The sequence below is a fragment of the Neolamprologus multifasciatus genome, chromosome 19, assembly GCF_963576455.1.
Source record: "Neolamprologus multifasciatus chromosome 19, fNeoMul1.2, whole genome shotgun sequence".
NCBI lineage: Eukaryota > Metazoa > Chordata > Actinopteri > Cichliformes > Cichlidae > Neolamprologus > Neolamprologus multifasciatus.
This window is the reverse complement of record NC_140457.1, coordinates 190,001-205,000: the sequence shown is the minus strand read 5'-3', so window position 1 is coordinate 205,000 and position 15,000 is coordinate 190,001. Positions and strand designations below refer to the sequence as shown.

At 49.6% G+C, this 15,000-nt stretch overlaps 3 protein-coding genes across 7 annotated transcripts in view; 1 reads left to right on the top strand and 2 right to left on the bottom strand.

Annotated features, from left to right (window-relative positions):
• tyro3 (TYRO3 protein tyrosine kinase) overlaps positions 1–4,894 on the bottom strand; it is a 13,815-nt gene extending 8,921 nt beyond the window's left edge. For 2 of the 4 annotated variants that reach the window (XR_014871042.1, XM_085142461.1), the window contains exons 1-4: positions 4,667–4,894; positions 3,153–3,339; positions 1,754–1,854; positions 1,507–1,677 (exon numbers count right to left, since the gene is read on the bottom strand). Coding sequence is in view for 3 of the 4 variants with exons in the window: in XM_085142461.1 (XP_084998587.1) it covers positions 1,507–1,677; positions 1,754–1,854; positions 3,153–3,339; positions 4,667–4,730 (523 nt within the window). In the remaining variant the exon portion in view is untranslated. Of the gene's footprint in view, positions 1–1,506; positions 1,678–1,753; positions 1,855–3,152; positions 3,405–4,666 lie in introns of all 4 variants that reach the window. The other 2 variants (XM_085142462.1, XM_085142464.1) reach the window with 2 other exon arrangements.
• Positions 4,895–7,820: 2,926 nt separating this feature from the next.
• sec23a (Sec23 homolog A, coat complex II component) overlaps positions 7,821–15,000 on the bottom strand; it is a 13,631-nt gene continuing 6,451 nt past the window's right edge. For both annotated transcript variants that reach the window (XM_085142465.1, XM_085142466.1), the window contains exons 12-20: positions 14,299–14,388; positions 10,178–10,284; positions 9,948–10,101; positions 9,792–9,869; positions 9,557–9,718; positions 9,330–9,416; positions 8,831–8,986; positions 8,533–8,598; positions 7,821–8,440 (exon numbers count right to left, since the gene is read on the bottom strand). In XM_085142465.1, the coding sequence (XP_084998591.1) occupies positions 8,351–8,440; positions 8,533–8,598; positions 8,831–8,986; positions 9,330–9,416; positions 9,557–9,718; positions 9,792–9,869; positions 9,948–10,101; positions 10,178–10,284; positions 14,299–14,388 (990 nt within the window). In that variant the 3' untranslated portion in view covers positions 7,821–8,350. The remainder of the gene's footprint in view (positions 8,441–8,532; positions 8,599–8,830; positions 8,987–9,329; positions 9,417–9,556; positions 9,719–9,791; positions 9,870–9,947; positions 10,102–10,177; positions 10,285–14,298; positions 14,389–15,000) is intronic.
• LOC146495540 (adenosine receptor A3) lies at positions 10,281–14,058 on the top strand. The gene is made up of 3 exons (XM_085142481.1): positions 10,281–12,028; positions 13,015–13,168; positions 13,270–14,058. The coding sequence occupies exons 1-3, from the start codon at positions 11,332–11,334 to the stop codon at positions 13,457–13,459; spliced, it is 1,041 nt and encodes a 346-aa protein (XP_084998607.1). The 5' UTR covers positions 10,281–11,331; the 3' UTR covers positions 13,460–14,058.

Sequence of the window (15,000 nt, the reverse complement as noted above, 5' to 3'; positions counted from 1 at the left end):
TCCTGTTTGTCCGTGATTTAAACAGCCCAGCGCTGCTCCTGACACAGGGAAAACCAATCCTGCAGGGAGACCTACCTCTGCACCTGTGCAGGTGAAGCCAAAGGGAAGATTTGCTTCACCATATTTTCTAGTCTCAGAATGAAGTTGGTTTGGAAACATATTCAGCTTCATCTCCTGCTTTGCGTTTCTGTGGGCGCCGTGCTCGCAGTGTCCAAGCGTTTTGTTTTTTTCCCTTTTCATGCCACGCCCCCCCTGCAATGGCTCTGCGCCCCCCTAGGGGGCGGGCTCCACACTTTGGGAAGGTCTGTCCCAGCCTATCGTGAGTCAGTGGTGCGAGTATCAGGCTACGTCCACACTAACACGTTTTCGTTTGAAAACGCATCATTTCCTGTCCACACTGAGACGCCGTTTTCGCTCAAGGACAACGCAGCGTTTTGAAAACGGTGCTTTCGTGTCACAGTGTGGAAAACTGAGACTTTTTGGAAACAATGACACGTTAGTCATGTGATGCAGTCATGTGACCAATTAAAGTAAGATGGCGTTACACAGCAGCTGTTCTGACAGCCTGTTAAAGATCAACATCAGTCTGTTCTTCACATTCTTTAACTCTCACTCGCTTTTGCAACTTTGTACTTTTGTGTTACTCGCAGCAACGACTCCGCCTCGTTGTGAGTCCGTTTAACAAACTCGCTGCTTTTCCTCCACATTCTGCCGACGCTTCAAAGAGCCGCACAGTAAATAAGCCGCAGACAGAAATGAGGCAGGTCGACTCTTCTTGCGTTTCCCGCGTGCGCAGGACTGGAACGTCAGCGTTCTCGACCGTTTCAATGTGGACGCACAACTCTGTGAAAATGACAGAGTGTGGACGCGGAGCGCTTTCAGACAAAAACGCCATTTTCACATCTATCCGGGCCGGTGTGGACGCAGCCTGAGTCACTGCACGTGTGCTGTTTACAAACTGAAGAGGTCAGCTGATGACGTTTCTCCCACTGCAAACACCCCCCCCTCCCCCCCCACACTCTGAATATCAGAGATATTTTCGGTATGACTCAGCTGAGGCTGTGGGAACTTTAATCTGGAGAAACACGGCGTGATCTGGTTAAACCGACCTGTGGATTAAATCCAGCTCGCGAGTGTGAGTGTGTGTGTGAGTGTGTGTGAGTGTGTGTGTGTGTGTGTGTGTGTGTGTGTGTGAGAGTGTGTGAGTGTGTGTGAGTGTGTGTGAGTGTGTGTGTGTGTGTGTGTGAGAGTGTGTGAGTGTGTGTGTGTGTGTGTGTGAGAGTGTGTGTGTGTGTGAGAGAGTGTGTGAGTGTGTGTGTGTCGTTAACTGCTGAATAATGGGGTCATAAAGCTGTGTCTGACTCATTTATCAAACAGCTGTGTGTGTTTCATCATTTCACTAATAACGTTTTCTGAACTTAAATGGCGCACTGTAGCTCCTCCCACAGGCTGGTTGATACTTGAGGACCTTTCCCATGATGCACCTGGATGTCATTTTTCTCTGACCTGGGACGTGAAGGATGGAAGGTGAGGGTCTGGGCTCCCCCTCCTGGACTCCTCCCAGCCACCACAGCACCTCCACGGGCTCGGGGGGGCCGATGGCGGCACAGGTCAGGTTGAAGGGCGTGCCGGCGAACATCGCCACATCCTGAGGCTCCTGGGTGAAGTGAGGAACTCCTGCAGGAAGAAGAGGAGGTGAACCTGGAGCACGATGGGAAACGTGAGGAGGAGGCGACCATGCTCAGGGTCTCACCTTCCACTGTAATCCACGCTCGCTCAGAGGAGAAGGTCAGGCCGTGGAACTCCACCTCACACCAGTACTGACCCGCATCCTGCTGCTGGACCGACTTCACACTGAAACAGACCACAACACCAATAACAGCACAGAGCACGGTTCATCAGAGCTTTGATCCACCAGCTGAGGGCTCTGCTTCAAACATCTGCACCTCAAATTTGGACCAGAGGGTGGAGTGGTTGGTGTTACTGTGACGATAAGCCAATCAGGCCCATTGAGTCTTTGTTTGGTCACTGAAACAGCCACAGCGCCATCATCAGGCCAGGTGCTGAATTTCAGCAGCATGCCCACTTTTTCCTCTTTGGCGTCCTGTCAGATCACGCAGGAGGAAGCGCTCAGTCTGAACACCTGCAGCCTGGAATCAAACCTAGGAGCGCTCGGCCAGATGTCAGCGGGCTTTTCATTTCACAGGTGGAGGAGGTGGTGTTGGAAGGAGATCGAGTTCAAAGTAGCAGCTCTGTGTTTACTGCAGGACGTCTGTTTAACCATCAAACAGCACAAACAGCGAGCAGCGGGCAGACTGCATGGAGTTTTTTACCACTTTAACATTCTCGCCACAACATCACAGCTAAGAGTTAAAACGGTTCCAGGACGGAAACATTACATCGTGTAAATGACTCAACTCCAGCTTGTTTCTAACAAACACACATCAAAGATGGAGGAAGTGAACTTTCTCCTCTGCACACACACTGTTTAGGTCCGTGACGGCTGACAGGAACAGGACATGTGCTGGATTTCACAGCTGTACCCATCACCTGCACGAACTACAGGTTTACCTGAAGACAGGCAACATAAATGTGTATAAACTGACGTTTGGTTGCTAGACGTCAGCTGCTGGAGCACGAACAGGTGAAAAAGTAGATTATTTCACCTTTGTCACGTTCACTGACACTCCTGTACTCACCGCCTCGCTGCTCGCCTCTTCCTGTTTTACTCCGACTCAGCGTCAGGTGTGATGGATGTGACCGCGTCACATGTGAAAGCCTGAACATAAACCACTGAATCACCTGCGTAGAGCTTCACCTGAAGGAGGTCCAGAGGCATCAGGACTAAAGAGAACCCAGTACAGAACCCTGTGGAACTCCAGCTGCTTTCTTACAGTTTAGCCTAAAAACGTTAATATTGTGTTTCTTCTCTTTCAGAAGGGAGACTGAAGCTTCACACTGAATAACCTCCGGCTGAGTCAGCGGAAGCAGCCGCGGAGTGAGCGCCGCTGGCTGACAATTAAACGAAGAGACAAACGTGGTTTGACAGTATGATGACATCACAGCACTCTGGCAGCCCCGCCCCCCAGCCTGAAAAGCACTTTCAGGAAATCAAACGAAAGGTTAGGAGAAAAACATTGATCGTTCTGCACCTGTGTGACGTCTCCCAGTGCTGCTCTCCCAGCGTGAGGAACACCTGATCTGTGCTGTACAGCTTCTCGCCGTCCTTCATCCAGGTGATCTCCGGCTCCGTCACGCCTTCTACCGCACATCCCAGCCGCACCTCGTTCCCCTGAGACACCGTCTGATTGGACGGATGCTTTGTGAACACCACACCTGCTGGAGTAGGAGGAGTCGGCTTGATCCATTCACCCAAGCTCTTCAGTCTGAATAGTTTTGTCATACTGAAAGTTTAACACGTGTTCATCAGCAGATCTGTGTGTGTGTGTGTTTTCCACGCAGCAGTGTTTCATCTCAAACTTAACACACTTCTCTGAACTTTCTGGAACAGCCTCATCATCACTGACGTCCTCCATAAGAACTTCATTCAGAAGCTGCCTGAGAATCTATTATTTTATCTTCCTTCAGTCTCTCCCCGATCACTGATCAATAATCTGAACATTTAAAGGGTTCAGGAAAATACAGGAGCTCAAACAGTTCAGCTGCTTTTATTTTGAAAGTCTGACTGAAACCCAATCAAACATCAGATCCACTCAGAGAGCAGCCAGGTGAAAGCCTTTCTATGCGCTGATGACATCACAAGGCAGCAGTCATCACTTCCTGGAAGGATGATGTAATGGTGCACTGGGCGAAGCGTCAGTAAAAATACCGATAACCAATACTAATCACTGCTCCGCCCCTGTGAGCAGACTAACTCTGAGGTTCAGTCTGACACACAAACAGGTGAGGCGCTACAGGTGTTCATGTGATCCTGAAACTTCAGGATTTAGACGTGATATCAATAAAAGAGTTTAGATTATTTTTTACAGAAACCTGAGGACATGACCTCAGAGCTGTGCTGAGAAGTCTGATGATTTAACCTGAGCAACTCAGTGTGCAGTGTGTGTGCGCGCGCATGTTTACAGGTGAGTTGCAACACACCCGCAGTGACGTGTGTCCTGAATAAAATGACTGACAGCTTCACATCCTGACTCGGGGACCATAAAAGCTTCCTGAAGCCCGCGGCTTCAGTATCATCCCGGAAAGCTGCACTTTGCCCCCTGACCTGTGTTTACGAGTCCCCGCACCAAACTCCATTTAAGAACTGCCCGATATAATGTGTCTGCGAGCTGCTCCACGTGCTGTAAATGACTTCATGGCATGACCTCTTTAGTTTGTCACGAGCCTGAAGGTAAATCGCCGCGAACGCAACAAACCAGAAAGAACTCGGTTAAAATGTGAAGTTGTCACGGGTTCGGGTCAGAGCAGGGGTCTGTACGTGAGAAAACAAGCGAACCAGCTTCAGATAAACGCTGCTTGCTGTGACTCGCGTTGGCCGATTTACTGCGAGGCTCCATCACCTCGGAGCGTCAGGTGAGCCTGACCCTGCGAGTGCCTGACAGGCGGTAAAATCTTTAAATCTGACAATTTTCGGGCGGAGTTCGGCGGATGTAAAGCTGTCGCATTAGCTCCTGTGCTAACTGCCCACGACCCCCGGGACACTCACCGCTCCCACAGCTCCCCGCGGGGCTCCGCAGGGATAACACGACGATCCACAGCAGCAGCTTCATCTCCGCATCCTCCTCTTCCTCCGGCTCGGTCTGTCCGTCGCGGGAGCCTCACTGCCCAGCGGACCAAGAGGAGGAGGATGAGTGACTGATGAAGATCATGAAAACAAAGGAGAATAGCTCGAGACTCCGGGAAAACTTCTCCTCCGTTTGTTTTCCCACAAACTCCGACCCGCCAATTTACCCAGCGCGAGGCCGCGCGGGCCGGATGCGCCTTCACAATAAAAGCTACACGCTAAACTAAAATTTCATTATCATTAAATAGCAGGGTTATTATAGTTAAATAAAACTAAATATGAAAATGAAAACACATTCTAATTAACTAAAATAAATATTCGGTTTCATTAAATAGCAGTGTTATTATGGTTAAATAAAACTAAAATTAAAAGTGACGGAAAACTGAGTTATGAACAAAAATCTAAACGGAATAAAAACTAATTAGGCACTACAATAACTCTGTTAAACACACATTTATTTGCATTATTCTTACAGATGTTATTTAAAAACACCAGAATTACCTTTTCTTCAGTTTGGTTCATATTTTCTGCTTTTAATCTATAAATAATTTTTGTTTTACTTTGTTTCAGCCCATTCCATGTTTTCTTATATTTCTTTTAACATTTTTATTATGACACATTTTTCCATTTGTTTCGTTGTTGTTTTCTTTATTTCTTTTCTAGTAAATATTTATGGGCGTCATTATATTTAATCATATCAGTGGGATTCAAACCGGAAGTGCAGCTGACTTTCAGTTGTTTCACAGATGATACCGGTGGTGTGTGTGTGTGTTTTTACTGCGCATGACCGCCACCTGCTGGTGTGACATCAGAGTTCAGGTAGTTTCCGCCTGATGCGGAGTACTCGGATACTTTGGAATAACGGCTTTAATCAATGATCAGTGTGTTTCAGTCGATTGATTTTCACAGTTCATTGCAATATTTTTGTTTCAGGTTTTTTTTTTACCGTTTTCTTTGACATCATAGTTGCTAAATTATTTAAATTTCCTTTGGAAAAGTTTTCGTGTCACTTTTAATTTTTACTAATTTTATTTCCATTTAGTTTCATTAGTTTTACTTTTTCATCCAAATTTTATTCTCCTGTTAAAAAAAAATAGTGACTTCAGTTTCACATTCATTTAATTTCATTTCATTACTCATACAGTGTTGGAACAGACCACATCACAGTAATCACATTACTGTTTTCAGTAATGTGATTACTGCATCCATGCAGTAATCACATTACAGTTACAGGCTCTTCAGTTATCTGTACGTGCTCAGCTGGTTTTAGGTGGTGTGCAGGGGGAGGGGATAGTGGAGCAGCTGTAGAGGAGTGTGGACGTGAAGAGATGGACACAGTAGCACCAAAGTAATATAATGACTTACTTTTCTTTAATGCAGTTGCTCCCTGGGGGAAGTAACGAGTCTGGATAAGCAGTTGTCCTCAGTGTTGCTGGGATGACTGTTACTGATTCACTGAGGCTCCCTGTTAAACCCTGAGTTTAAAATCCTGCTCCTCATATACAAGCTCAGATGATGCAGGTGTGTAACGGAGACCAGGGGTTCCATCACACACCTGTATTTGTATTCATTTCAGTGATTGATAATTTAAAAACTAAATAAAAAAAAGAAACACACATTTGTGGTTAGTGATTCTTTATTAGGTCATTAGCTGGTATCTATGGCTACGTTCACACTGCAGGCGAAAGTGCATCACATCCGACTTTTGTGACCCTCTGCGACCCATATCACAGTGTGAAGAGCACAAATCCGATATTTCCAAATCCGATCTGGGTCACTTTCGTATGTGGTCCTGAATCCGATACATATCCGATGTTTTAGAAAGCTGCTGTTTGATGGTCGTGTTGCACTAAATCCGTCTTTTACGTCACTGACACAAGACAGATGCCAATTATCAGCGTCTTTTTATTTAGATTTTATTTTAAACATTTGTTCATCTTTCCGCTGATCTGAAGTCAGATTATGAAACACAGCAGCAGACCTCTGTGTGTGTGTCCCATGTTTAGGTGGGAGGACCACAAATTGACTATACTTACCTCTCCCCTCCTTTCAAGAAGGATGCTACTGTGTCTCCTCTCCTGAGTAAAGGACGCTCCGACCCAGACAGTGGCTGTGTCCCAATTCCAAGGCTGCATCCTCCGGAGGCCGATAACAACGACGACATGACGAAGGCTGTAGACTCCTCCTAATGCAGCCGACAAATGCATCCTCCTTTTTCCAGAATTTGAAGGATGGGTCGGGTGTGTCCTTCGTGGCCCACCATATCCCAGAATTCATAGCGCGGCCCAGCCAATTTTTTCCCCACAGCTGAATAAACATCAAACAGAAAACTGATTAAACAGAAGTGTGAGATGCCTGAGAATTTACTCCAGTGTCCTGTTATATTTTAGATAGCAAGGAGCAGACGGCCGAGTTTATTAAACTCCACTGGTGGCTCAAATCTGAAGGCTAGACCGTCCCATCTCACAGCCTCTCGCTTCCGGCCTTCTCGGTCTTTGGAGGACCCGGCCCACGTAGACTGTGAAGGCCGGGTCCTCAGGAGGACGCAGCCATTGAGACAGTGCTGAGCTCCACTCCACCTGCTCACCTGCAGCGTTTTAGCAGAGGTGTCTGTTTCTGTGGGTGTGGCACATGTTGAGCACCCCACAGCTTGGCTTGTTTTTACCTGTGTGAGTGGGAATGCTCAGATGGTAAGGCGGGTCACTCAGGTTAATTCAGGGTAAAAGTCGGACTCTGTTCGACTGGCAGCAGAAGCTCCTCGAGGGTCTGTTAGGTTTCTTTTCCTTTTCACACTTTAAAGGAAAAGTGTGACCCTGAAGTGGATTTTTAAATCTGGGGTGGTGCCATTTGCTGGGATGACTGATGGTGTCTGAGCAGAGGTGGAGGCGACCTGTGATCATCTACAGCCGATTACAGTTACAAACAGACCGTCTGCAGGGTGTGAGCTTTATAAAACACTGGGCTCAGTCACACATGCACAGGTGCTGCGAGCGTCTGATGACATCAGAGCGTCTCTGATGATGTCAGAGCGTCTGATGACATCAGAGCGTCACGTTTCAGAAAAAGACAAACTCTGTAAAATTCTGCAGATTTTATTAGAAAGACGAGAACAGTGGCGAGGTGGACCTCTGCGCTCGTTCTCGGTTAGTGTTCAAACACAAGCAGACAGCTTCGCGCGCTCAGTGACATCACATGCTTTCTAAAAAAACAAAACACCTCACTTCCTGTTTGCCATTCCTAAATGTAAAAAAAATCACATGTTAAAATTTTAAAATCAATTTAAAACCTTTTAGCCAAATAGGGGAAAAACTCCCGACGGCCACCACTTCCTGCTGTTGTTTCGCAATAAAAGCTTCACAGACTAAAACTACACAGTGGCTTTTATTGTGAAAACTATCACTGCCGCCGTCTGAGAGGATCAACCAATCAAATGCAACTTTATTTTTTTAAAAAGGCCAATTAACAATAGCATCTCTACAGTTACAACTGAGGTTACAACTGCTGCTGATTGGTTGATGGGGCTTGTGGACTGTTGCCATGGAAACACAGGCAGCAAGAAAACAAATAAAAAGCAAACAGATGAGGACAGGTGAGCCGATGGCACACTCAGGCGGCGCTGGAGACGGCGAGCTTCTTCAGGTGGTCCATGAACACCTGCAGGCTGACGTCGTCTGTCAGGATCGGAGCACCGGACTCCTGCGGTGGGGGGGGGGGGGGGCAGACTTGTGTAAACACAGCGTCTGATTGGTCCACATTTAAAGGTTAAAGATTACAGGTTAAAGTCTTACCTGCCCCCAGGTGTACATGTTGTTGTGGGTCTGGGAGGGGTTCACTTTGGAGAGCAGGAAGCGAGCCTGAAAACAGCAGAAGAAGAAAACCTTTCACCTGCTGATCATGTCTACAGGTGTGTGCAGGTGTGTGTAGGTGTGTGTAGGTGTGTGCAGGTGTGTGCAGGTGTGGGCACAGGTGCAAAAAGGGGAAATTGGTGATGATGTCACATTGCCGCTGTGCTGATGTCACGCCTCGTGATCTGAGGTGATGTAAATAAAGCTGATGTGTTTCTCAGGTGTGTGCCTGCGCCCTCACCTGGCTGCCGCCGTGCTCCGTGTCGATGTATCTCGGCATGGGGAAGCGCGTGTGCAGCAGCTCCTGGGCGTCGTCCACCGGAGCCTGAAGCAGGTGTTTGAAGTTCTCGTACTCGGGCATGTCCTGATAGCCGGCCTTCCTCCACTGAGCCACAGTCTAACAGAGAGACGCAGTGAGACACACCTGTACACCTGCACGGCTCATTATCGTGGTTCTTTAAAGATTTGTGTGTTTTGAGCTCATGTGAGGTGAATCGTTGAGTTAACGAGAGGATATGAACGAGCAGGTAAAACTGCAAACAGCTGATTGAAGCACGTTCAGGTTTGAAATCAGGTGGAACTCAGCTCAGCGTCACACCTGTGATGAAACAGCTGGATCACGTTTAAAGAAACCATCTGAATGATAATCCTCTATCCTAATTAAATTACTGGACCCTGATTGGCTGAGACAGCTGTGATGTCACGAGGTGCTGGGGTGTGATTGGTGGTGTCGGGTGTACCTCTCCGTGGTAGATGAGGATCTGGAAGAACGTGTCCATCAGAAGGATTCGGTCGGGCAGGATGCTGCTGCTGTCCAACAGGACGGGCTAGAAACACACGCAGTCTGATCAGTTCATCGATCAATGATCAATAACTCAGTTTGTTTCACAATGAGGACCTCAGATTCTGAAACACCTGCACATCCAGCTGCTCACTCTGCACTGTGTGCACACAGGTGTACAGGTACCTCAGGCGGGCCGTTGAAGGAGTAGGCGTAGAGCACCGGCTGGATCATGATGAGCGCCTGCGTCAGGTCCTGCCGGTTGAAGTGATGTCGGTAATACGAGCTCTCGTCAGGACTGTTGTTGAACACCTGCAGGAACGGCGAACGCCGCAGGTGGAACATGAACTGAAACACAAACACGCGTCAGCATCCCGGGGCGTGTCACAGATGCGTCTGTGCCGAGCGTTACGGGAGTCACCTGGGGATACAGCGAGAAGGTCTCGGAGAACCGGAAGGAGTTCGGGTCGTCTTTGTGGTAATCGCCAAACTTCTGACACTGAACACAAACACAGGTATCAAATTGCTTCCTGTTCGGATCGATCGCGGCGCTCACTCTGCAGGTGTGTTCACCTACCAGTCTGATCAGCTGTCTGTCTAACCACCTGAGCACGTCCGGCCCCTCCTCCGTCTCTGCCCGGTACACTGCCAACCTCGCCATGAGGATGGCCGCCGCCTCCTGGTCAAAGGACGCCGCGATGCTTTGAATCTGCGTCTGAGCATCGGCCCAGCTGAGGGGAAGAGAAGGGGCGGGATTAATTCAGGTGTGTGTGTGCAGTGATGGGGTGCAGGCAGGTGTGTTCGTACTTCCTGGCGGTGGTGGTGACCCGGATGCGTCGCTGACCTGACGAGTGCTGGTACTGCGTGACGAACTGGATCGCCCCGCGGCCGCCCTGAGGGATCGGCGCGTTGTGCTGCAGGAAGTGACCACAAACAGGCAAGTTAGAGGTCAGAGGTCAGGTTAATCAGGTATCCACATCATAGAACGTTAACCCCGCCTCCAGCATTTATCCTGCCCCTGAGACCTCGCTGTCAGGGTCACGACCTCTTGGACTGTTTATTTCCGTAGCACCTGCTCAGGTGTGTTTGAGGCTCGTTTCCTGCCTCAGACGTGACTCAGAGGTCACTTTCTCTAACAAAGCTGAGCTGTGATTGGCTGCTTCACACCCAACCCCGGCCTGAGCTCCTCAGCGGTCTGAGGTTCAGCAGGTGGTGAAGGTGATTACACACCTGTACACCTGTTATTACCTGAGTCAAGCTGCGTGACTCACACACACACACACACACACACACACACACACACACACACACACACACAGGCAGGATATTGGATGTTCATCTTGTTTACTTTACAGCCAGCAGGTAAATGTGTGTGTGTGTGTGTGTGTGTGTGTGTGTGTGTGTGTGTGTGTGTGTGTGTGTGTGCGCTCATCATCCTCACAGCAGGTGTCAAACAGGTGCGCCATGGCAACACACCCGCAGGAGAACAGGACACGCCCCCTGCGGTCCACCCTCCCCCGCTCAGACTCGTTGAACTGCGATCAGATTCACACACCGACTGACTCCAGCCAACATCAGTGTGACCTTTAACCTCTGAAGACCACAGACCGTGCTGATAATCAGTCGATGAAGGTGACGCATGGTTCTTCCTCCCGATTGGTCCGGTCAGCTGCAGGTTCAGGTGGACTCTTCTTCTGGTCTTGGCTCTTGTTTTGGTGGAAACGTCCGCAGGCTCTCTGCGTTCTCAACAGCAGCTCAGGTGTGACTCACAGAGCCTCAGGTAATCCCAGCAGTCTCCGTGGTGACGGCGGGCTCTGCTGCGACAGCCTGCTGAAGCTGCTCGTCCTCTGCTCCTCTTTCAGAAGAAACCAACAGCTGATCGATCAGCTGATCAGAGAGCCTGCAGGTGATTGGATCACTTTGGCGCGGTGCACGTTCCTGTCCTGCGAGTCCACGTGAAGATGGCGGATGTTTTGAGCACGCTGTACGCCGCTCTCATGCTGCTGACGAGCGTGGCATCCACCTGTGGGAACCTCCTCCTCCTGCTGGTGCTCCTGCTGAACAAGGAGCTGCGGTCCGACTCGCTGGGCCTCACCCTGAGCTTTAGCCTTAGCGACCTCGCTCTCGGACTCTCCGCCGTCCCCGTCAGTGCGTACAACAGCCTCTCCCAGCCTGTCAGATGCTCCAGCGAGGCCGACGTCTGTCAGGGCGCCGGCTTCATCTTCCTCCTGCTGCAGACTGCCTCCCTGCACTCGCTCACCTGGGCCACCGTCTACAAGTTCACGGAGATCTGCTTTGCACTCAGCTTCCACAGCATCTGGACGGCGGGGCGGAGCCGGGCGGTGCTGATCGCAGTTTGGCTGTTCTGCCTGGCCAACGCCACCATGCCGCTGCTGGGTTTCGGCAGCTACGCCTACAGCGAGTCACGGTTCCTCTGCTGCCCGAGCTTCACCCCGGAGAACAGGTACTTTGTGCTGCTGTGGATGGGGGCGGGCATCGTAGCGCCGATCCTCACCATGTGCTCGCTGTACGGATACATCGTGTACGTGGCCAGGAAGCAGGCCAGAAGGGGAACCTTCATGTGCAACGAGCTGCACTGTTTCTACGTCCCTGCCAACAACTACCTGAGGAGCTCCATCGTCATGGTCACCACCTCAGGTGAGCTCAAGCTGTTCCTTGACGTTCCAGGGACACGGGTTACACCTCCACTTCACTGACTCTTTGTGAAAACTTCATCCTCTGAGTTTCCCCACACAGAGGTCCGACGACTAGTTTCCAACCTCTGTAACTAGCCCACAAACATCTGCACAACAAATCAGCTAAAACTTACAGCTGTGTGACAGTAACGCTCAGATGTTTGAACTAATCTCCAACTCCTGTTAAACGCTCTAAATCTCCAGCTAGTCTAAAAGTCTCTGCAGTCTCTTAAACTTCAGTAAGTAGTCTGAAACTTGTCCTCTAGATTCTTTAACTGGTGCACCAGTCCCAGTAATTACCAGTGATTTCATACGAGCTCCAGTGTTTCTCCACTGGGACTGAACATCCTGCCTATCAGATTTCTGCTGATTGAGTCTGATGCATGAAATTATTTTGTTCCTTCGACAGAAAACATTTCCCCGTTCGTAAAGCCGAGCAGATGAAAATGTCCTCGTAATCTCAAACCAAACAGCAGGACCATGTGACCACGGGGCCGTTTACCCTCTAAAATAAAACCTCAGCGTCACAGCGGCCGAGGATCAGCGTCCATGTTTATCTTTGTGACTCACTGCCATTACTCTCATTACAGGGACAAACACTGAGGTCATAAACACAGGGTCAAAGGTCACCACAGCCAGCTGCAGACGGTCTGAGTGACCGATAAACCAGGTTAATGTTTTCGCCATAAGGTGAATGAGAGCGCTGCGAGTAAATGGCTACTGGCTCTAACACAGCACTGATAAAGTGCTTTACACGCCACGTTCACCTGTGTCTCCAGCCTGGAGCGGCCAGGGATCGAACCGCCCACCTTCAGATTGGTAGACAGATCTGCAACTAGTCCCTACGCCTCTTTAACTAGTCCACAGATAACTAGTCTCCAAACGCCAGCTCACTCATAGAGGGGCTGCTGATGAGGTCATGTGACTCTGTTTCCTGTCTCCTGGCAGTGTGTCTGCTGGTCTGCTGGCTGCCCTACATCTCTGTGTGTCTGTACGAGACGCTGAGCGGTCAGCAGAGTCCGTCCGTGACCGCCGCCCTCTCCTCCTGGCTGGTTCTGACCAGCGCCGCGCTCAACCCGTGGATCACCTGCATGACGCAGACGTGAGTCAGACTTTCTTTATCGAAGGCTCCGATCAGTTTTGAAGCAGTAATGAATGTCACTACAGGAACGTCACTTCCTGTCTGTCTCTCTGTGACTCCAGCAGGTACAGGGCGGCGGTGTGCCGAAGTTTCCGCAGGTTCATTCCTTGTGCCGGGATGTTCCTGGAGTCCCACTCCCAGAGCTCCGCCCTCCATCTACCTGCGACCGATCGCCCCAGCACAACAACAACAACAACAAGTACGACCGCAACACAGCCTCCATCTCCTCCCAAAACACTAACAAGACCATGACCCCCCCATCACCATCACTGGACCTGTGCACTCTGGGAAATGTAGGCCAAACTTCTCATCTTCTTCTTCAGCGTGGATGAGTTCTGACATGACGTTGTGTCCGCACACTGATGTTCAGCTGATCCCGCAGCCTCACAACACGAAACATTTCCTGATCCACTCAGAGCAACAAACAGTCCGAGCGCTTTCAGCTCCGTTTCAGCAGAGGTGTGTTTATGCTGACCACATCAGGACGAAGGTTAAACTGCTCCATGGGCTCAGTTACACTGAGCGTTTGAACTCTGAGCTGGACGCCGCGCTGCACGTGAACAGAGCTGATAAACAGCCGGAGACTCTGGGAGTGACGAGCGGCTCGTGCAGCCCAGCAGGATCGAGGATGATGGACAAACTCGGCGGAGCCTGGAAGTCAGCGTCTCCGCCCTGATGTGTGCACTTCAAATTCAAACTCATTTCCTGCTTATTATGACTGAGCATCCTCTTAGAAAGACTGTGTCAGTTTGGCTGCTTTTGCTGTTTTCATTTTGAAAGCTGTCCAGATAAACAGCAAAAATAAAATGATACTACTTTTAAAATAATTAGAGCGAATAATAAACTACAAACAGATGATCACTGGTCTAATTGTTGTTTTAAACACCAACATTTTACTATCAGAACATCAGTGGGGCTTTTATTTTGTCAGCTTGAGCTCTTATTTTCTCAACAGCAGGATCTATGACATCATCCTGTACCATGACATCACTGCAGGTCACTGAACTTTCTTTTAATTGGTGGATATCAATAATTCAGTAGCTTCATGGTGACGGTGACAGAATCAAAGGTCAGAGGTCAGGTGTTTATACCTGGTTGACGACCTCAAAGTAAAGCGCCAGCGTGGTACTCGGATCCAGTCCGCAGACCTTCCACTGACAGGTTCCTCCCGTGCCGATCTCCTGGAACACAAACAGTCACAGTCTAAGCAATTCTGCCCCTGCAGGCCAGACACAGGAATTACACCCACCTGAGGATTCACCTGTACCTGACGAAAACACACAATCAGCACTTATATGAGCAATAAGATTCTGAGGCGGCGGTGTTAGTGTACTTCCTGTCTCTGCCTGCAGGGGGCAGTGTTAGTGTACTTCCTGTCTCTGCCTGCAGGGGACAGTGTTAGTGTACTTCCTGTCTCTGCCTGCAGGGGGCAGTGTTAGTGTACTTTATGGTCGTGTCCAAATTCATGGGCCGCATCCTCCTGAGGACCCGGCCTTCGCGGTCTACGTGGGCCGGGTCCTCAGAAGGTCGGGTAGGCCGGAAGTAAACGGCTGTGAAATTGGACGGTCTAGCCTTCTGATTAGCATCACCGCTGTCTCGGTGGAGTTTAATAAACTCAGCCGTCTGCTCCTTGCTGTCTCTCTGCATTGAATCATATCTATTATTAACCTCTGTCTCTCTTCCACAGCATGTCTTTATCCTGTCTTCCTTCTCTCACCCCAACCGGTCACAGCAGATGGCCCCGCCCCTCCCAGAGCCTGGTTCTGCTGGTTTCTTCCTGTTAAAAGGGAGTT

Coding starts and splice junctions, on each gene's coding strand:
- LOC146495540 (XM_085142481.1), top strand. CDS start 11,332: ATGGCGGATGTTTTGAGCACGCTGTACGCCGCTCTCATGCTGCTGACG. Junction 12,029..13,014: donor CGTCATGGTCACCACCTCAG/GTGAGCTCAAGC, acceptor GTCTCCTGGCAG/TGTGTCTGCTGGTCTGCTGG. Junction 13,169..13,269: donor ATCACCTGCATGACGCAGAC/GTGAGTCAGACT, acceptor CTGTGACTCCAG/CAGGTACAGGGCGGCGGTGT.